Source organism: Ctenopharyngodon idella, chromosome 10 (assembly GCF_019924925.1).
Source record: "Ctenopharyngodon idella isolate HZGC_01 chromosome 10, HZGC01, whole genome shotgun sequence".
NCBI classification, from domain to species: Eukaryota; Metazoa; Chordata; class Actinopteri; order Cypriniformes; family Xenocyprididae; genus Ctenopharyngodon; species Ctenopharyngodon idella.
In genome coordinates, this window is record NC_067229.1 from 2,968,184 (window position 1) to 2,991,306 (window position 23,123).

The window sequence follows — 23,123 nt, forward strand, 5'->3', positions numbered from 1 at the left end:
TCTGATCATTTTTCTGTTTATTTAGTTAAGCAGCACTACACATATTCCAAATGAAAGATCACACTATAATTTTTCACAGTCCTACAAAACAAGAACAAACACTCAGCAGGAACATTTAAAAATGTTGGGAAATGATTGCATTATACATAAAACAGGTGGCAGAACGTAATTCAGGCGATATGAATAATCAATTCATTGTACTAATAGCAATCTTTCTAGCAAACCGCACAAGAGTGTGCATCTCTCGTTAGATTTTACTTTTATATAAAAAACATTAAGAATAGAGAGGTATTACATTATATTATATTGCAATATGAAGAACCGGAAATTCACCTCCTTGTTCACATTTCAAGTACTTTAAATCTTTACCGCAGGCACGTGTGAAGAACCACAGACTCTACGTTGTTTAATCACGTTGTTCGCTAGAGAACAACAGTTCGATACCCTGTCAAAACGCCAGCTTCTCACTGTGAAATGAGCGATTATTCAGTATGCAAATAAAAATAATGATAGCAGAGAAGCAAAAGTCTATTTTTGCGCACCACATTATTTATTTTTGTCCTCCAGCGCTTACAGATCTGATACTTAAACGTGTATAAATCCAGTGTCGGGTTAATAAACAACCACACAAAGCTGAATCGTGTCGCTTTTAACAGCTTATTAGTGAATACTACTAACCGCTTAATTTAAAAACTTAATTCATTTGAAGATACACAGTAGAGAAACTAGTTTCTTTGCATTAACATCATACATAATATTATTATATAATACATTATAATAATATTATATAGAATATAACTTATATTTATAAATATGTCTAAATATTTTGTTTTATATACAGTGGGATCCAAATGTCTGAGACTTTTACATTTTCCCCAAAAATATATATATTTTTAATTAAATTCTCTGCATAATTTGCATAAATGACCATCTGCTTACATATTCAATGTTATTAATTTGCCTTAATTTCATTAGTTAGCGAGAAATAGTGTAGAATCTGAAGCAGGCCTGGCGCCAAGGGGGGGCATTAGCGGGCCATGCCCCCCCAAACGAGTTACCGTGTCCCCCCTTCCTTGCTCCCTGCTGAAAGTGAACGAATTTGAAAGTGAAAATGAAAGCGAGAAGCGAGCACACATTTGAAAGAGAGTACAAATCCGATAAATGCACAAAAACACTCAACCCCAGCCCTGGCGCCACCTCTGATCTGAAATATTTCTTATTTTGTTTAAATAATTGTTTTAAATTTTTCAAAATCATAAAACTTGTTTATTTCCATGTTGAAATGTGTGAAAAATAAAAATCTCAATGTGGTCTCAGACTTTTGGGCCCCACTATATATTTTATGTAAACATAAAAAAGACTGGCCTGTGTCAGGATGATTAAAGCTTTTAATTAATTAAGTGCCATTAATATGTGAAAGTGCCTAATAGATCTAATGTGACGTTCATTAACTGTTTATATTATATGTGGGTCGCTGATTGGTAGCGACGTTCAGTCATCATCTGATACACTGCATTTAAACTTCATGAGTATTTCAGCCTATTTTCAGCTCAGATGTAATAGAAAGACATATTACATCATAAAAGGGGAACGACTACGTTTTTTCCATTCCTCGTCCTTTTGAAAAAAAAACGGAACGATCAAGTGTTATTTTTTCCTCTTTGAGTGATATTTATACATTTTAAAGGACATAACAGGTTGAGAAGATTACACAGACATCTCAAGGATCTTGAGAATCATCTTTTTTATCCTTCTTTTCGTTGGCTTCTCCCTCCCCGGCATCACTGCCGTCTCGTCGCCTCTTGCGGTTACGAGCTCCAGCTTTGGATGCCGGCAAGGAGCCCATGCCGAGAACTTTATGGATCTGACGGAAAGCCAACAGTCGCAGTGCGTGCTGAAAAACAAAGAGACATCGCTTTCAGAATAGGTACAATGAAGTAAATAGAAATTTTGGCAAGTCACAGCCATTTAGTACCTGTGCACTAGCGGTCACGTCTTCCCTAGCTTGTTTTGACATGCTTCCCAGAGCATCCGTTTGACCTTTCTCACAGGGGTCGAGAAGACCTGGACCATCTGAGGGTTGAAGAAACATTTAAAGACCCTCTTAGCAGCGTTAAATATAAGTGTAAACAAAAACAAGGCAACTACTGCATCTTACCCACTGTTATTATTAACTCAAATTAAAAATATTAAAAATTGGTGTCAAACTCAAAGAAAGCTGAAATTAAATAAACAATCAGATGAAAAACTTGTAAAACTTAAACGAAATTAGAAATGCTGCCTTGGCAACTAACCAAAAATCAATATTTGACCAAAAACTTAAACTTGGAAAACTTTTGGCAACTAACCGAAATAAAATAAGTTTAAGCTGAACTCTAAAATTACTAAAACTGAATTAAAAATAAAGGTAAATTTTTAAAAAAAAAAAAAAACTAATAAAAATGACAAGCAGATAACAGAATTACTAAAAATTAATTGAAAATGGAAAAAATATAACTAATAAAGCTAATTTAAAATATTAATAAATACAACAACAGCATATAAATATAACATTGGTCCTACCTGGCAGGAGAATCCCGGTGGCAATGCATTCGAGGACCCTCCGCAGAGCTTCCCCGGGACTGAGGGGGCTGGATGCGCTGCTAATGGCCTTTTCCACAAGCAGCTCCATAGCCTTTGCGAAAGAAAAATCAACACATTTGTTAATACGACTATTATTATCTAAAGCTAAAATCACCGTTAGCAAACAAAGCTAACTGACCCAGTCGGGCATCTTGCCCCAGGTAGGTACACGCTGACACAGATCCCGCAGAACCCGAATAATGATGACGCAAGACTGAAGACCGTTTGCCCGAGCCTGTGGATAAAAATCATTAATACGCAACAATCATAATTAACAGCCTCATTTCAGTTGATATAAATGCAAGTGATAATGCTAAAATGGTAATGTTAAAACGCTAATAAAATTACATTGTTCTGAACAAAGAGTATTTTTCTGACCTTTGACTCAAAGTATTTGACACTTTGAAAATACTTAACAATTATTTACTATTCAGGTAGCTAGCTAGCAAACATGTTAACAATAAACTTAACTAACTAGCCCTGCAAGATTATCTTCAAATTGTTGTTCTGCTATGACCACAGTTGACCAGAGATAGAAAACTGACTGTAGAAGAAAACTAGTTTAGGCTAACGCACACTAAAGTCCCTTGTGGAAATAACGAGAATTAGTAATGCATAACAATATTCCTTTCAAATTGTTGTTCCACCATGATAGTAGTCAACTTAAAGGGTTAGTTCACCCAAAAATGAAAATAATGTAATTTATTACTCACCCTCATGTCGTTCTACACCTGTAAGACCTTTGTTCATCTTTGGAACACAAATTAAGATATTTTTAATGAAATCCGATGGCTTAGTGAGGCCTCTATTGAGAGCAAAGCCACCGAACATCTCAAGATCCATAAAGGTACTAAAAACATATATAAATCAGTTCATGTGAGTTCAGTGGTTCTACTTTAGTATTATAAAGCGACGAGAATACTTTTTGTGCACCAAAAAAAACCCAAAATAATGACTTTTCAACAATATCTAGTGATGGCCGATTTCAAAACACTGCTTCTGAGCTTTACGAATCGAATCAGTGGTTCGGAGCGCCAAAGTCACGTGATTTCAGCAGTTTAGCCGTTTGATACGAGATCCGAATCCCTAATTCGAAACAAAAGATTCGTAAAGCTCAGAAGCAGTGTTTTGAAATCACCCATCACGAGATACTGTAATAAAAGTCATTATTTTGTGTTTTTTGGCGCACAAAAAGTATTCTCGTCGCTTTATAATATTAAGGTAGAACCACTGTAGTTAATAATGTTAATAATGTTTTTAGTGCCTTTATGGATCTTTAGAGGTTCAGTGGCTTTGCTCTCAATAGAGGCCTCACTGAGCCATCGGATTTCATCAAATATATCTTAATGTGTGTTCCAAAGATGAACGAAGGTCTTACGGGTGTAGAACGACATGAGGGTGAGTAATTTTTTAGTGAACTAACCCTTTAAGAGAGAATACTTGCTGTATAAGAAAACTAGTTTAGGCTGACGTACACTAGCGTCCCTTGTGGAAATAACGAGAATTCGCAACACAAAAAATGTACTTTATTTAGCTACTTTTTGCTAGTATCTTGTAGAGTAGTTCTTACTTTTTTACAGAAAGAAATTTTACACGTTACATCTATATGAAACTATGTTATAATTTAAGTTTATTATGAGTAGCCTGTAGTGTAGCAAAACACAATTTCCAAGGAGTTTCTCTGACATTAATCACAAGGTTATGATTATGTGTGTACTGCCCTAAAATATTAAGTACAATTCAAACCTATCCTAAATTAGTCATCATAAAGCCCTTTTTTACCTGAAACCATTTAGCATGTCGCAGGGCTGCTAAATACTCAAGGCACTTGATCCTGTTGAGGACATCCGGAGGGTCTTTCTCTGACGCTGCAAGGACACACGTAGGGAACGTCATCAATTGTATTTAATGCTTTAGTAATCGTAATAAGAAAGTAAGTAGATCTTGTTATAAAATGACTGTGAAGTAAATGAAACAAAACATTTTTAGGGGATTTGTGGAACTAGGTTGTGTTAATGTGATCATTACAACACACGTCGAAAAACAAAAAAAGTGACAACACCGAAATGTCACAAGACGAGGGTTTTTCCAACACGTCCAGGTTCCTAAAAAAACTGTTGCAATGTTATGCAAAAGATGTAGATGGAAAGTATTTTTGCTTGGGTCTGTTGATGCAGCCGAGGGCGAATGATTAACAAACCCAAACAGGACAAATATGGAGAACCGTTTGGTTGTTTGAAAGAAACAGAATTGAGAATATCGTTAACAAAATAAAACAGCCTTCACAATGACCTCAGGGTTACAAGTCGGAATTTCAGAGGTTGTTTGAGGTCACTCTTCAAAAACTTCAGGATGAGAGGATGAAATTGTTTTAGGCCACATGGTGGATGATAAAATCCACATCAGTTCGGTTGAATATAGCTAACAGCAATCGAGTTAAATTGTAGTTTAAGTTTAATCTTATTTACAGACATGAATCTCCAAAATGCTGCTGTTACCACTATGCAAAACTATGGTAAACTATTCAGACATCGTCAGTCCCAAAATATTGCAGTGCCTTTACGGGAGTGACAAATGCATTTTAAAACTGAATCTCTGTATGAAAAATAGCTTGCTTTTACAAAATATTTAAAAGTAAACAAATTAATTCACTCAAATTAAGGCAGTTGCAACTGAATTTACATAAAATTGTATGATGTATTACAGTTACTATAACAAAATAAAGATAAAATTAATATAGACATTGTTACTAACAATAATGTAAGCAACGTTATTCTTGAAGCGTGTTAAATGTTAGAAACTGTGTCTTATGAAAATGTCAACAATTACAATTTTGCAGAAATGGAGGAGTGACTTCTGTTTTCCGTACACATGCAAAAAAAAAAATGCAATTGTCACTCCCAAAACCTCACGTAGTTAACTGCCACTTTATTTATAAATGTATATTTATATATATAAAGTTTGTGGACAAAGCTAAAAATAAAGTTTGTGGAAAAAAGCTAAAAAAATAAATAAATAAATAAATAAATAATCGCTCTCATCCTGAAGTCTTCATGTATCTTACAACACAGCTTGTACAATATTGCGCCACAGTGGTAAAGAAAGGTCAGAGATCCTGTTTTTGATTTCTTAAAACACTTTCAGAAAGCAACGCAAAACTGAACGAGGTCAAAATGGACTCCACCAAAAGAAAAAAGGAAAAAAAAAAATGAAGGTGGGGAAGGGGATAAAAATGAACAGGAAGGCCAATTCACTGATGGAAAATTTTCTGCATGGAAATATCCTTGTTTTTTGTTGTTTTTTAAACCAAAGGGAACACATAGTGCTGCTGAGGGAAAGCACGGGTTCTCTAACCTTTCTCCATGTTGGGGACGGGGTCTTCGCGCATCACTGGCGAGGTAAGAGAGATGGTGACCTGCATTTTTGGTTCCTTGCTTGAAAAAATGACGATGTTGGCTTCCTCAGGGTGTACCTGCACCTCATACTGATCTTCAGAAAAGGTCTGCCGGTTAAAAGGACACTTTGCATTACTACAGAGGAGACGGCAGGGGCCCCGGGTATATAGGGTCTGTATTTTGTCCCTTATTGTCCCAGTGGTATATTGCCACACTCAAAAGGCTTTGCTGAATAATGCACAAGATAAATGGTGATGTAAATGTAAATGAAGTACACGCCCCAGTCTCTCTCTGTAGGTGTCGTAACCAGGCAGTGGAACTAAAGATCAGTTAAAGATACACGGACCACAACAGCAAGTAAAAAGCTCATTTATTTGCAGTGATTTTAAAACATATATGAGTGGATCACACAATAAATGACCAAAAATGTGTCTGGGTCATATTTCATCCCAAAAAAAAAATAATAATAATAATAATAATTAAAAGGGGAAAAAAATAAGAAATTATATACTGCATCAAGTAAATAAAGTATGTTTTTAAGATCATAAAGATTTGTTGCCTTTTGACATTATGTCCATGACAATTATCACATTTTCCCCTCATGATTAGTCATTACCGCAATGTACAACATTCTCAATCACATTACTATGCAACTATGTGTGAAAAAAATTGTAATTTGTAAAACATTCACACATGATCATGGAAGCTTGTTTCCTCCATGAAATAAAAATAAAAAAGGTAATTGCGAATTTTTCTCACAATTCTGACTATATAAACTAACAATTGTGAGTTATAAAGTCAGAATTGCAAGATATAAAGTCAAAATTGCGAGTTATAAAGTCAGAATTCTGAGTTATAAAGTCAATTGTAAGTTATAAAGTCAGAATTGTGAGATAAGCAATTACCTTTTTTTTTTTTTTTTTTTTTTTATTTAGTGGCAGAAACAAGCTTCCATACATGATAGTATTGTACAAAATTTTTGCTGGTTTTAATAAAGAAAAAACTGGATTTTAATAAAAAATGCTGGAAAGGACAATTGTCTGTATGTTACGGTAATGAGTTTTTTTTTTTTAATAGCTACGTTTCCATCCAAAGTTGCGAATTTGGTGTGCAAAATTGAAATTTGGCATAAAACATTTGCGAATAAACCCAGTTTCCATCCCACTTCCAGGGAAATTGGCGCTAAATGTTTGTAATAAAAATGGAAGTTCAGGGAAGCAAAAATGGAAGCAATCAAGGAAAAAACTGTGGCTCTTTTTACCTACATCATAAATGACTTGTGCCTCAGAGCAGCAGATGAAACACAACCATGTGAGATGCTTCTAGAGGGAATTAAACCAAATTATTCTGATGACAGACTTTGGCTCTGGTGTTTCAGAACCACCAAACCAACATTTGAGATGCTGTGATGCGATTGGTCTGCTGGTTAGTACAGTTATCCAATCACATCTTCTGTTGAGGCAAAGTCAGTTAAGTTTTTTTGCTGGCATCGAGGGATTTATTATTATTATTTATCTTATTGGATAAGGAAAAAAAAAGCCTCAATTGAACGCATGTTTCTATGCGCATTTTTAGAATTTATGCACGTATTTCTATCCAGTGTTTTTTATGCAATATCCCAAAATGCACATAAAAATAGGTGGATGGAAATATTAGGGAAAATGTTTACTTGTCAAATAAAAAAAAAAAATGATAATGGGCCTAAAACTATGCTTCAATTGCTTGATGCAAAATATATTTTAATTCTAAGTATTTTGAATACATTCAAATATTTATACATTTAATTTAAAAAAAAAAAAAAAAAAATCCTTCTGATTCTGGTGTGAAATTTGACCTGAATATTTCTTTGTGAGATTCACAGCTGAGCTTTAAGAAACTGTACATCAACCCCAGACTCTACATGTCACTATAAATTAACCTTTCATGACACCTGGGATCATGTGATTTCTCAAGCGAGTGATTTCCACCAAGTAACAGCCAGAATGAAGGGAAACGGAGATAAAACCACCAAGTGCAAAGATATGAGTATTCACAGGTCAATAATGGTTTTCAGTAGCTTCGACACAAATGTTTATTTTACATGCATCTTAACGCAAGCAAAAGGCGGCAGTCTTACCGCTAGTTGTTTGGGCAGCTGCTCCGCGACGGTCCTCAAAAGAGAGACGGTGGGTTTCTTGGCCGCCAGCAGGATGAGCTGGACGTTGCGGTCGCCACGCAGGAGGAGACCTTTAGCCAGGATTCCCACACGCATGACTCCTTTGAGAACACGAGCCTGAGACTCTGACCTGCCCGAGAGGAAGAGCGTAAATCTAAACGTCCCGCAACAATTCAATAGCATAAAAAGTCAGCTAGCTAGTAAAAGTTCTCACTGTTTGTCCGTCACGTCATCATCGGCGTCGTCCACAGCACTCGCCTCCTTCTCCAGCAGTGAATCAGACACCAGTTTGAGAGCGCGCTCAGAATGTGAGACGATTCGCTGGACGGCCTGAAGCTCCTCCTCCACGGGGTAGATTGCAGAGTGTTTGGCCATGATGTGGCGGTCGTCAGGCGAATCTGGCCGCCGCACAGGCTAAAGAAAAATGGTACACATAATGGTACACATCTAGAAGATAACTGAATGTGTACTATTTTTAAATTAAAAAAAAAAAAAAAATAGTACACATTTAATGATCTAGAATAAGTTTTGGTCTGTCTGAAATGTCCTATCTGAAACCCACAGCGAATGCCCTTGATTGCGGTCAATGCGTTTACTGACCAGTAGGGGCGGCACCGGCATGTTAGGCCGGCCCATTAGAGGGGGCGGAGCCATTCTGCGCCTCTGCTCGCCCCAATATAACTGCTCCTCCTCCATCCTCCTCCAGTACATGTCCTCCTCGTATCTCCTGATGGACAACACAGAGAAATCAGGATATAAATAAGCTGCGGTAAGCCACACCAAATTGTATACAAAAATTATTGTATAGTTATATATAATATTTGCAAACATATTTACACAAATTATTTAAAGACTGCTGAATTTTAGTCATCGTATATAAAATGTTTGGAGGTATATTTTTCCAGATTGCCCTGAGTATAAAAATTATGAATTGTTATTCAAAGTGACTTAAATCATATTTGATGCATAATTGATAAGATTCACAATTTTTCACACCAAAGTTATTCAAATAAAAATGTCTTGGATAAAAAAAAAAAAAAAACATGAAATAATAAAGTATGTTTCAGACTCTTATTGAAGGAGTTCATTGAGATGTTTTTCATGCTTAAAATTTAACAAAATAAATGTGAAAATTATTATATTTATAATTATTATATATAATATTTGCAAATATTTATTTTTTTTATTTAAAGAAAGCTGAATTAGTCATATGAAAATATATATAGGTATTTTTTTCATATTGCGCTGAATATAAATTATATAGATTAATTATTCAAAGTGACTTCAATTATGTTTGAGGCCTATATGATACAAAATTATTTAAAAAATGCTTTGATAAAATTCTGAAATGCGCAGTAAATGTTTCAATGTTGAAAATTATTTTGTATTTTAAACATTTATAACATTTGCAAACTATTTTTATACTACATTTATTTAAAGAGTGCAGAATTTAGTCATTATATGAAAATATACAGACTTTTTTTTTCCAGATTTCCCTGAATATAAAAATAATTATTCTTGATGCATTATTTGAATATTTGATGTTTTCACAACTTTTTGCACCAAAATTTTGGATGCTTATCACAGACTGCGATGACACACTTCCAGTTATTAACATTAAAAACAAAAAAAAATGCTTTCACACTCTGATTGAAGGAATTGAAATGCATGTTGTTGTCGTTTTGTATATTTTTTCATGCTAAATATTCTGACTTGGAATGAAAAGGCCTTGTGAAATGTGCAGGAAAGCTGAGGAAGACCTCATTTCCATGTGCCAGCGCTGTTCGTCCTCTTGCTGTCTCTTCAGCACAGATTTCTGCTTCTGTTTGCGCAGTTTGACTTCCAGAAGCTTCCGCGCACGATTGCTGGGCTTGATCTCCACAGGGAGGTCTGGGTTCACTTTTTTCTAAAAAAACAATAAGGGGAAGAAATTGGTCAATAACCTGCAGCCCTGATATGTGAAGACGATGTGAAGCTGACGTCAGACTTATTATTCATTTGTTGTGAATAATCTGATCTTTTGCTTTAAGTTCCAAATAAGTCAAATATTTAATTTGCTGGATTATTCAGTAACAGACATATTGTTATTGTGGCGTGCAATGATGTTTTTTTTGTTTTTTTTTGGGTGATGTCTTACCTTGTACTGCAGCCGGTGTCTCCGTCCCTTCAGGTGCATGTCTTTAGCGTTGGGATCGTTGAAACTGCATTCACACAGTTTACAGTGGAAGCGAATCACCTTACCGTCGTCATTTCGAACCTGAAGAGGGAAAACGCATGATTCAAAGACTTAAAGCCCTCAACAGAATGACAAATATCCATTTAGCCTTGAGCATCGCACACATTTACTAGAGGAAACCACTTTGCTCCAGGACTGATTGGCTAATAAATCTAATTTGCAAACCAATTCGATTGATTCATTTAGGGTGTGTTCACATTTGTAGTTTGGTTCTCTTTGTTCTTCTGGTCTGGACCAAAAAAGAAAATGAAACATTTGAAAGCGGACTAAGACCCATCTTTTTAGTGGTCTCGGTCCACTTGTTTGGTGCACACCAGGGTTCAGATGACAACGTTCACACTTATTCATATGAACCGCACTAACAAAGAAATCACACCAGAGGCCCTGTTTACACCTGGTATTAAGATCCATTTTGGTCGAACGGATCACAATAGGAAGATGCTAAATAAAGATGTAAACGGGGTCTAAAATGTTTTGAGCTTGTCCACTTTTGACCACTTCTAGAGGCAGTCGAAAACGCATTTGACCGGATTGTTTTCGTAGTGTAAACGCTCATATGATTGAATATGTTCGAACAGCCACAAAAGACCGTCTACTCTCCACCTATTGACCTGATGCGTAAACATTACTGGAAGGGCACTGGCCAGACGGGATTTAAACTTTGTCAACTGAAGACCCAAGTTTGGTTTGAAGATGAAAAGTGTACCAAGCACAATGTTCGCTCACCGTTCCTGATTTAAAACACACAGCTGGTCTTGCGGCCGTCAGAGCAGAAACGAAAGCTCCTGCTGCTCTCCGTATGTTTTTCTGTCGTCTCCTTTCACATTCATATGTAAATTGCACAAGCTTATTTTATCCATTAGATCGAAAGATCTGAAAAAACCCTTACATTTACCCACCCACAGACCCTCCCCTCAAAGAAATCAGGACAGAAGTGGTTGAAAGTGGACAAAAGAGATGGATTAAAACACCAGGTGGAAACGGGAACGTGTCTCCCTCATCTACTTGTGAGCCAATCGACCAAAACGCATCTTAATACCAGGTGTAAACAGGGCCAGAGATTGTTTTAATCTAACCAAACCTGCCAAGTGTGAAGATACCCTTAAACTCCATACAATATGTGGCCAGTGAAATATTTTAGAGTTTGAATGAATGGTCTCACCTCTTCTACATAATCGTGTCCCACAGGCTGAATGTCTCCTTGAGCTCCTGCACAGTCACCGTCCTCATCATCACTCGAAGGGTCCGTCTTGACCACGGACGGCTTCACCTCCTCCAACTTTACCGGAGCTGCTGTGGATGCTCTACTGCCTGAAGAGAAATGGATTTTGGGGAATTTATTTCTAATTTACTTCATTTACGTTCATGTTTCTGCAACGGGGCTGTTCATAAATTGGAGAAACAATTTTTACTTAGAAATTGCTAGTAAATTTCACAATTAATTACAAAGAAATATCAAGTAATGCATTGATTTAGGGTACATTTACATGACAACGATGTACAAAAAACAGAAAAGTTTTTCTTTTGCATCTTTTAAAGGGTTGGTTGATTATGATTTCACTATTTTCAGGCCCCCAAAACGCTGTTGTCATGTAAATGAACGACTAAAAACACATAAAAAGTCTTCCGTATTAGTAGTACTGTATAAAGACTGAACAAGTATTTTCTTCTAAAACATACATCTTTGTTTTAGTTACAACTATGAAAAATCATTTTGTACAGTAAAGTAACGACGTAACCAAAAAAGTGCATGTTGTGTACATAAATCTTAAATTTAGTTTTTGAGTGTAGGTTGTCATATGATTACTACCTGAACCTATTACCTCAAAACCTACTGAGTAACATTATGTGGAATAAATATCATAACTCTAAAGAAGAAATATTGAGCAAGGCTTCTGTGTAAATGTCATGTCTCAATCTGAAAGACAAATTACGCCAACATGACGACTGAATGTGTATAAATAGATGCTTCTTCGGCAATACAGGATGTAAAACATTTATTTTCATAATGCGGGTTTGCAAGTAATAAATAAAAGAGGAAATATTATCCTTATCTGTGATCAGTGTGAACTGATTGTGCTGATGGTGAAATTAAGGCAAAGTGAAAAACAGAAAAACAACCATCATCGCTACACTGGGGGCGGAAAAAAAAGTTGTTTGTTGCTGTTAGTTCATATTAATGAATTACCATATTTTCCAGAATATAAGTATAAATACAGATTTATAGCGTTTATAATGTTTGTAAAAAAAAAAATTATTATTTCTGAATGTAATATAAAATTTGACCAAAGTGACTTTTTTTTTGCTCTCTGAACAATGAAAATTTGTCCTGAAAATATGGTAATGGTAAAACATAAAACTTCAATGATGCATTAGTAAATGTTGAAATTAACATTCACTAATAAATGCTGTAGTAATGTTGTTCATTTTTCAAGTTAACCAACACTGTAATTAACAAATGAAACCTGTTTGTGATATCTTACCAACATTTACTAAACTAATTGTCACAAAAGTGGAAAAAAATCTAGTGTGCATCAGTTGTAAAACAAATCTTGCTTAAATTGTTGCATTTGCATGACTGCAGAAATTCAAGTTCTATTCAAAAATGTATGCGAGAATAGTTCACCCGTATTATTTACACCAGTGTTTCTCAACTGGGGGGTCCTTAAGTAAGTAATGAGATAAGAGTAAAGTACTATAACTGGTAGGTCGTGTGTTAGCTGGGAAGGATTTGCATGCAGGTATGATGTTCGTTCTATTCATCAGCAGCAGTTTCCATGTTTCATTAATGGTTCATGTTAGTATACTGTGTATTTACCATGGTAACTGTTGTTTCCCAAAATGCCACTTTATTTTCACGTTGTGTTATTTTGTATATTTTTAAATTACTGTGGTGGCTCATGCCAACTTACCAACTTTATTTTATTAACAAAAACTAGGGACTGCTATTTAATAGTCATATTTTATTAGTCATATTCCTACAATTTATGTTTATGTTAAGAGGGACGGTACTCTTGTGTGTGCGTCAAAAATTGTGAAATAAATGTGCTTGTTTTTTTAAAAACAAATATATTGTTTTCCCCGCCCCCTCAGACTCGACGCTCACGCGGGTTGCCATTTTGAGGACACGCAACAGGAGCGAGCTCAACTGACTCTGGAAGGTGAGGAGACTTACACACTGTAAGTTGATTTAGTGATTTACGATGAGTTGATATTGCGTTTTAATATGCTCCCGTTTATAGAGATTTTTAGATGGATGCTGAGGCTTTTTAGGTCGTGTAGAATCTGCGATCTCTGACCACGTGTGTTCGCTGGCTTCCATGGCTGCAATTCGCTGTGTTTTCCAGCAACTGGCAACCCACGGTAGCGAAATACTATAGAGACAGAGCACAACGCGTCATAATCTGAAAACCACGCCCACCGGGGGGGGAAACAATCCAACAGTCTCCATTGACTTTGTATTGCGTGAGGCTGACTCCTTGTCATTTCTGACTTATAACAAAATACAGAACAATGTCTAAAAGCTGCTTTGTGACAAGGTGTACAGCAAACAAGATAAAAAACCCAGAACCAAAAACCCAGAAGCTGTCGACCCAAAAAACGAGCGTTTAAGGACACAAAAGTGGATACAGGCAATTGAGACAGAGCGCAACATGTTATATTACACTGAGAACTACGCCCACTGGAGGGGAACGTAATCAGTGACAGGAAATATAATATATAAAACTGACATCTGGATATTTGACTCATCAGTGACTAAATGTTTACTGCACACGTAGGCATACTGAGTGTCAGGATCCCAAAATTTACCCATTCTTCCTGCTGATGCTTCACTTCTTATTGCCTGTATCCACTTTTTTCCTCCTTAAAGGCTGGCTTTTATGGTTCGGTAGCTTATAAAAACTTAGTTTTCGGTTTTTTTTAGCTTGTTTGCTGTACACCTTGTCACATACCAGCTTTTAGACATTGTTCTGTTTTTTGTTATATGTCAGAAATGACAAGGAGGCAGCCTCGCAATACAAAGTCAATGGAGATGGTTGGATTGTTTTCCTCCCGGCGTGGGCGTGGCCTAAACGCGCTCCGTCTCTATTGGGTAAACTGGCAACGGCCTTGCACGGACCAAAACAAAAACAGACATTCCGACACGGAAAGTACATTTTAAAGTAAAATAACTGGCTGTAGCAATGGTTTTCAGAGAAACGAGTATGTGAACTCAGCATATGGTATTTTTATGCTTTAGTACAGTCAAAAACTTATACAGCACCTTTAACATTTCCAAACACGCTTGAAGAAACCGACCTGCAAAGATACTAGAGCTGCACAATTAATCGTAAAAAGATCGCGATCTCGATTCAAGCACCCACGCGATCCTACTTTATTAATGACAACGATTCTCCCGCGTCTATTAAACCTTTGACAAAATCATACCGAAACGTTCAAATCTGTGTTCGTGCTGCCAGAGAGAGCCATTTTGAATCACACATTAGTTATTTCTGTGTTACAAATATTCACATTATCACAGAAGTACTGAGATATAAGTTTTAAGTTAGTATAAACACCGATGTCTACGACAGCGATCAAAATAGAGCAAACTACCTTTTGAAACGAACTTGGCACGTCAAATAATGGTTGTATCAATTACATCTATTTCCACTAGGTGGCAACAACTGACTGTTTAAAAATGTATTTGTCATTGAATCGTTCATTCAAAAGATTCGTTCAAAAACACTGATTCATCCAGCAATGAAACAAGTATTTATTAAGGAGTCATTGAATTCATTCAAAACCATTTTTTAAATAATTCATTCAAACATTTTCCAGCAATTAGAGTCAGCAATTTATATTTCGTCAGAACCTCTAGTAAATTACATGTTATTTTGTTTGGTTGTATATTCAGAATCGTGGGAGATTTGTGATCTCTATTTGAAACCAAAAAATCGTGATTCTCATTTTATCCAGAATCGTGCAGCTCTAAAAGATACCTGAAAAATGATGCCCAAGTGTACCTGGACAAAAGCTGTTTTAAACACAAAGGGTGGTCACACCAAATATTGATTTGATTTAGTTAAAATACTGACATGCCTAAGACTTTTGCACAGTACTGTGTATATAAAATTCCTAAAAAAAGTGGGTCGTGACTTAACGGCCATGGGAAAATGTGGGTCCCATAGCCAAACCAGTTGAGAACCACTGATTTACACTGAAAGTTTAACAAATGAGACCAGATAAGGTTGCTTACCGATAATGGTAAGTTTAGTACACTTTCTGTGTACTGAATCATTCATAAAACTTATGTAAAGCATCAAAAATGTGACTGCATTTCATAAAACCATTCTCACAGAAACTGTCAGAAAAAAAATGTTTTGCGTAAATAATTTGTGAAATCATTCTTATGTAAACCATCAAAACTGCAAATGAATTTTTAATACATTCACATGACCTCAGAGGTAAAAATCATTCAGAAAACAATTGCAAAAATTCCTACGAAAATACGTAAAATAATTCTCTCAACTGAGAATAAATTTCTACGTCAGTCATTTGTAAAATAGTTCTTGCAATTGCCAATAAATCATTAACAAAATACATTTATTCGCAATTGCAAGAATTAATTTACGAATGACTGATTTACAATTGCGAGAATTATGTGTAAATCAATCGTAAAATTAATTCTTTATAAAAAATAGATTCCGAATTGTATTACGAATTATAGACAGAAATTCGGTCTCCTCATATTTCACAACAAGGCCACTCACCGATAATGGCAACTTTAGCAGCAGTGGGTTTTTTCACAGGAGTGGACGCGGGTTTGGAAGGAGCCGTCACTGGCGTCTTCTGCGCCACCGATGCAGGGGTGGGAGCGGCTGCTGTCGCCGCCGTTTTACTAGTAGTCATCGTCGTGGCAGCAGAGGCGGAGCTCACGAAAACGGGGTCCGTGGAAGGGATGGGTTTGCCAAGTTTGGTGTGCAACTTCACCACCTGAAGAAAGGTTTAACAGGATTCGTCAAGAATGCCAACAAAACATATTCAAAAGCTGGAGAGAAGTGAAATGGCATAATTAAACCCTATAAAGCCTACTCTATCTTATTTGATATGCAAACCTCTAAGTTAAGTTATCAACATGATCAAAACTTTTGTGTTGCACACAATCTACTACATGCCTTCTGTCTGATTGATAGCTCATACTTTTTAATTTAATAATAATAATAACTGTACAAGCGTCCACCTTCAGCTCGTGGTTTGTGTGTTTTTGTGCTGTGAAAACTGATTCTTGTAAAGTAAAAGGCACATTGTTAGTAACATTTCAAGACAAGCACTTTCTGGACTGAAGCAACTTAGGTTTCATTGCTTATCCATTCATTATTTTGTAGAAAAATCATATTCAAATGTGAGTATCAAATCAGGCTTTTGAGGAAGGTTTATTTGTTCATCTCTCAATCATCATTGTATTGCACTGCATTATATTATATGTTTTAAAACTACAGAGCTTTGATCATAAAACTAAGCATTTTACTGAGACATTATTGGCAGATATTGATATTTATACGCATTTTATGCAAGTATTTACGCTATACTGTCATTAAAATCTCATTGATTTAGATTACAAGCATCAGAATTTTATCTTACTTTTTGGCATATAAATAATTTTGTCCTCTGAATAAAATTGAGGTTATTTTTCCTCCTCGAGCTACATATTCTCATTATCTCATACATAATAATCAAGAAAAAAAACACATGCATTAACTTTACATTTTTTTCTAAAGGCTCAATTTAAAAAGATTTTAAAGTCCCCTGTAGTCAATAATTTTATCCCTTAAAACTCATCTTTGATCACCAAAATGACATATTTAAACGTTTTTTTTCTCCTGAGAAAAAACATATTCATGCCTTAAAATAGCCGAAATGCAACTCTACACCCTTGCCTCTTTTAATATACGTGGATCAATGAATATGCTAATTAGCCCCGTCTCCACTCACACGAGCTCAGAGATCCGCTTGGTCAACTTACTGAAGTAAACGCTGCACAATGGTATCGCTCTTTACAACGTTGGTCACATAACAGTAATTAATATGATTAGCCTTTTGCTAGACTACGTTATCAAAGAGCTAATAATGTGTTGCTAATGCTACACAAACCATGTTCCCATTCGCCATCTCAGAGTCAGATAGCTGTCTTCTAACAATCAGTATCCTTACAAACGCTTTGAACAACTCAGAACATCGGCGGAGAAAGGCATATAGTTCATAATAACGTCATAATATACATCATACACCCGCCATATTGCTAAATCTACATGATTTTTCATATCAACAGGAAAATATACAGGGATAATCTGGCTTCTCTTGAGACTCCCCTGCTAGTTCACCTTTAATGATATGCTAAACCCCGTCGGCACGTTGTGACGTTAGAAACACCAGCGGTTTTAAACTGCGGATTTGAGATTATCTGTAGATCACCACAGTTTTAAACAGAAAATACTCAGCAATGGTGTTGACATGAATTTGCATATGGTTTGCAGTGCTTCCCACAGGTTTGAAATATACTTGCGGTGGTAGCCACGTGAAAAATCCTCCTATTTCCCACGACACAAAAATGGTCTACTACATGTGACAAACAAATAATGTGTGATTTTTAACAGTATTTTTATTTATTGAAATTAATTTTAATTACATAGCATACTATTACATTTAATTACATACTAATATTATGCATTATTATGCATTGTAAATTATGCAAAATTACAGCATTTAAATGGTTCTCCTTTTCCTATGTTCTCCTTGCTATGTCATATAGTGTCTCTCTCAGTGAATGGGACACAGATTTTACTAGTAAAATTTATATAATGAATAATATACGTGTCAAATAATGTTCTTAGTCTTTTCTTCCTGTGGGGGAGACTACAATAATTTGCTATGTATTAAATGGAAATCAAATTAAATACAATTTATTGTGTAACCAAAATACCAATAATGCCCAAAAGAAAAAAAAAAAAAAAAACTTAGCATGTGACTTTTAATTATAAACAAGCCCGAAATACACCAGGACTCTTATTTTGAAATGTATACACAATTGCGGGCTGATCCTTCAGATTCTTACAACCGTCTAAAACATATCATATAAAGGCCATAAAGTAGACATTGTCATAATTCATCAACTTGAGTTCATTAGCAATCGCTTGGCATAAATCTGCGCTTTTCATTGATTGAGAATCACTTTGAAGCAGTCTGAAGCGCTGTTGCGCGAGCTTGTAGAACACGCAACAGCGCCGCCTTGTGACTTTGCAACATGCAGCGCTCTTTGTGAAGTATCCACCGCGTCTCTGCAGCGCACGTGCGAATGTCAGCGGGAGTAAACAGTTCTGCCGCACAGATAACGAGCAGATACGAAACGCGTAGGGCCAGGGGAGATTTTCCACTAGTTAATCGATCACGGATGGTATCTTGGGCGGATACAAAAGTATAAGAGGTTAAAAATAATAAAAGCATAAATTTGTCTCCAAATATACTTGGGCGGCCGTTAATATACCTGGGCGGCCCGCCCAAGTAAAGTCTATGTGTGCGAAGCACTGGTTTGTCTTAAAGCATATTAACACCACATATAAACAACATTAAAAACTTGATTTTTCACCACAGAGGGTCTTTAAAAAACATTTTCTGACTACTATTTCATATGTCAAGGTTAGCCGTCGTAATATTTAACTCACCTTCTGGTGCTTGGATCCCCGAATGTGCGCGGCATAAGCATCGGCGCCGGTGCACGAAACGTCGCACAACTCACAGCGCAACTGCGTCTGGACGCCGCGAGGGCCGTTGGTCACCTGACTGCCGCTCTTCTGAGCCGCCTCTTTCTTCTTGTGCTTCTGTCCTTCCAGATGTTCTCGATACGTCTGCAAGAGAGCACAGGAACCGATGTCAAGGAAGGAATAAGTTTACTGCAACTCCTATGATTACCGTGATGCAGAAAACACAGACGGAACGGCGGAATCCAGGCATAAAAATGGAATTTACAGTATAACTTGGAATGTCATGGAATTTGGCAAATTTTGGAAGAATAAATCAAAAGAACGGCTGTATAATGAAACAAATGGTGATATGGACTAGTGTTTCATCTGCAGAGCTGCTCTTGAGAGTCACTTCAGCAGCATTTCATCATTTAATTTGAGAAAAACAGATACACACAGAAACTCAAAGCTCTTCACCACAACCCGCCAAAATAAAAGTTCGGTTTAACTTGAAATTGTTACAGAAATATATTACAACAGAAATAAATGACTATTGTACTTTTCAAAAATAATAAAAATAATAACTAAAAATAATAATAAAACTACTAAAAACATTAAAAAGATTTTTTAAGGAATATCACATAATATTTCTTTCATGTTTTAATTTTAACAGTAAACCTCTGTTGTACAGCACTTTGTTTGTAAAATAAAAAAATAAAAATAAAAATGACTGTTTTAACAGATTAAACTGTTAATTTTTATGCCTTTGTTTGATTGCCATCGGTAATACATTTGTATTGAATCATAAATCCAGAAATATTAAAACACAGAATTCATGGGGAAAAAAAAAAAAAAAAAAAAAAAATCTTAGGTCTCTATCATTGTTTAAAAAAAAAAAAAAAAACAAGTAATAAATTACTAAATTGCAAAACATTTTATGAATTCAACTGATTAGACATGCTTTTTGATTATTAATTTAATTAAACCATTAAAATTAAATCCAGAAAAATTAGAGCAAAAATAATTTAAAATTTTTTACAAATTTAAAAAATTTAAATTGATACCATAGGGACTCTAAAAAAAAAAATGTAATTGGTGTTAAAGTTTTAATAAATTGTTGTTAAACTGTATAATTTTCATGATTTCAATTAATTAGACATGCTTTTTGATTACCAAAATATAATTTAACCATTTAAACGAATGTGAACAGAAAAATAAAGGAATTTGGGGAAAAAATAAAAGATTTCATCCGGCCCTAAAAATATAAATTTTATTTTTAAATTGTATAAGTTTCATAATTTCAATTAATTAGACATGCTAATTCAATTAATTTAATGCTTTTTATTACCAAAATATTAATTTAACTATTAAAATTGAATCCAGACAAATTTTGGGGGGGAAAAGGGGAAAAAAATAAAACAGAATGTAAATGGAATCCAGAAAATTAAATTGGAAAAAAAATTAAATTGGAAAAAATTTCATGTGGCCCTAGTTATCCCATTTGAAAATGTTGGATTCAGGCAACCGCTCACCTGCGGACCGGCGCAGCTTATCTTGCAGATATCACAGTAGTGCAGCTGCGGCTGTTTAGGTGGGCCTTTGGGCTTCTGGATCTTGTTCTGGTGGAAAATGGGCTTCTTGTACGCGTTGACGGCGGGGCTGGTGACCGCAGTGTTGCTCCAGGACGAGTTGGCGAGCTGTTTGGGAGGTTGTTGCGTTTGCTGCTGTGGCGGTGGTGGCGGCGGCTGTTGCGGCTGCTGCAGAGGAGGTTGAGGCTGTGCCTGCGGAGGCGCCAACTGCGTCGGCTGGAAGTACGACGGTGCGGACGTGTAACCGCTAGACTCATAGCTGGAATAGCTGAGACCAGCTGTAGCAACAAAGAAAGCGACACCGTTAGACGATAGCTGGTGGCTATTTGTGGCATGTGAATGTGAATCAGACGCAGCCGTACCGGAGTAGGACGTAGCAGCTGTGGAGTTGAAGGAAGAACTGTGGGTGTAAGTGGATATAGGGGCTGGAGTTTGCTGTACGCTGGTGGAGGTGGGATAGATGGTGTAGCTCGAGGACACCGAGCTCGCGGTGGGAGGGGGTTTGAGTGCCGCGACCTGTCTTTGAACAGGCGGCTGACTGTACACTGTGCTCACGGGGCTGTAGCCACTTTTCAGCCCTGAAAAGGCAAAGATGGTATCAGTGACACCTAAACAATGAAAACCAAACCAAAAGTGAAAACCATATATTGTTTTACATATCATCAAGTTTTGATTGCTCTGAAATAGCTTAGATGAGTCTAAGCTTTTTTACATTATGCATCATTTCAACCAATCAGCGAAGTAGATTCAGAACGTTTAATCCAAGACGCAAAATTTGTTTGGTTTCTCGCGAACAAACGCAAATATTTAATTATTTTCATCTATATGTGGCAGTATAGCAATACATAAGCAACATTAAATCACATATAGGCCTACACCAGTATTATTTTTTGCATTATTTATATACTATTACAGCGTCTACTAATATTTTTTTTATTATCTTTTATTTTATATTTTCTGTTTGTATTTTAATTTAAATTTATGATTTGTCATTTTTATTTATTTAATTTTTACATATTTCTATTTATCTATTTATTTATTTTTACTCCAAGTTTGCATTTTAATTTTTTTTTACATTTTGTTGTTGTTTGTTTTTTGTCAGATTGATCTTCAAACATTTCTATTCAACTTAAATTAATAATTTTAGTTATTTATCTATTTGAACTTATTTTATTTCAGTTAATTGTCAAGGCAACATTTCTGATTCTCTAATATTTATATATTCTAAATTAACTTTATTTCAATTAACAGAATTTTTAATAGTTTTAGTTGTAGTAAACAATAACAACACTGATATAAACAGACTAAAACGCTTTCATCTGATAAATGACACATAGGAAACATTTCATTTAAATTTTCAAATGTAAACAGATTGATTCATTACAATGGATTCACAAAAATGAATCAAACTTATAAAATTTCATGGCCAAAAAATAAATGTAATAGCCACAACATTGGTTAAATTTAGATCACCAGCAAAATCATTGCAAATATATCACAAACATTTTAATTGGGGCTGGGCGATGCAACTTTGACCATTATATATAATATTTCACTTTTATTTGTATAAAAATAAAAATGCATGATATATATATATATATATATTATATATAAAAAACTTTTTACAATTTAGCAGCAATCTGTAAGTCAAAATAAATCCTGAAATTTATCTTCAAATTTACTTCATAAAGAAATACTGAGTGTTTTTGTGAATGGGAATGTTGCAGACCAAACTCGAATCTGCATCACCCGCATAAGTGCCAAAGCTCAACATGTCTAAACTAAACTTTCAAAATAACCTTAACAAACACAGACGGTCTTCGAAAACACATAACTTCAACTTTAATAAGTCGGTTTACGCACTTGGCTATTATTATTTCTAAACATTTGCCAACATTCAAAGAGGAATCAGACTCACCTGTCTGGAAGTAGGCCTCTGTTGCGGTTCGCTGCGCAGGTGCGATGCTCGTTTGAAAGTACTGCTTGTTCTCGTAGCTGCTGACCGACGGCGGTCGGCCGTAAGTATAATTCTCCTGTAGAATCAATTCATACAGGAATGGATCACAACAATGCCAAATTTAGACAGCTGGATGCATCATTAATGTAAGAAGAGTCAGGAAAACACTAACCGGTTCAGTCAACACCTGGTAGGTTTGAGGGGTGGTTGTCGGCTGCGGGGGCGTTTCGGGCTGGCGGTAGCCGTAGTTGGGGGCAGGATGGGGCTGGTAGGTGGGGTAGGGGGCTGTCACTGCGGGACGTGCTGGTTGGGCGGTGGCCGCAGGGTACGAGGCCGTCACCGTATGGGCAACTCCGGGGGCGGGCTGGACGTTATAGCTGCCCGTGGTTGGGTGGGAATATGCTGGAGGCGGCTGGGTGCTGGATGGAAATTTTGGGATTCAGAATCAA

The 23,123-nt window shown here is 36.0% G+C and overlaps 2 protein-coding genes across 7 annotated transcripts in view; one reads left to right on the forward strand and one right to left on the reverse strand.

Moving 5' to 3' along the window:
- Positions 1-23,123, reverse strand: part of zfr2 (zinc finger RNA binding protein 2) — a 24,218-nt gene continuing 1,095 nt past the window's right edge. The window contains exons 2-19 of one of the 2 annotated variants that reach the window (XM_051907696.1): positions 22,847-23,093; positions 22,636-22,750; positions 21,080-21,295; positions 20,661-20,995; positions 19,111-19,293; positions 16,162-16,384; positions 11,571-11,719; positions 10,310-10,429; positions 9,933-10,078; positions 8,773-8,899; positions 8,387-8,586; positions 8,134-8,302; positions 5,977-6,124; positions 4,405-4,490; positions 2,762-2,857; positions 2,563-2,674; positions 1,976-2,073; positions 1-1,894 (exon numbers count right to left, since the gene is read on the reverse strand). In XM_051907696.1, the coding sequence (XP_051763656.1) occupies positions 1,721-1,894; positions 1,976-2,073; positions 2,563-2,674; positions 2,762-2,857; positions 4,405-4,490; positions 5,977-6,124; positions 8,134-8,302; positions 8,387-8,586; positions 8,773-8,899; positions 9,933-10,078; positions 10,310-10,429; positions 11,571-11,719; positions 16,162-16,384; positions 19,111-19,293; positions 20,661-20,995; positions 21,080-21,295; positions 22,636-22,750; positions 22,847-23,093 (2,944 nt within the window). In that variant the 3' untranslated portion in view covers positions 1-1,720. Of the gene's footprint in view, positions 1,895-1,975; positions 2,074-2,562; positions 2,675-2,761; positions 2,858-4,404; positions 4,491-5,976; positions 6,125-8,133; positions 8,303-8,386; positions 8,587-8,772; positions 8,900-9,932; positions 10,079-10,309; positions 10,430-11,570; positions 11,720-16,161; positions 16,385-19,110; positions 19,294-20,660; positions 20,996-21,079; positions 21,326-22,635; positions 22,751-22,846; positions 23,094-23,123 lie in introns of both variants that reach the window. The other variant, XM_051907695.1, reaches the window with a different exon arrangement.
- atcaya (ATCAY kinesin light chain interacting caytaxin a) overlaps positions 5,826-23,123 on the forward strand; it is a 24,931-nt gene continuing 7,633 nt past the window's right edge. For all 5 annotated transcript variants that reach the window (XM_051907708.1, XM_051907713.1, XM_051907711.1 and 2 more), the window contains exons 1-2: positions 5,826-6,020; positions 13,502-13,569. The gene's annotated coding sequence lies outside the window, so the exon portion shown is untranslated. The remainder of the gene's footprint in view (positions 6,021-13,501; positions 13,570-23,123) is intronic.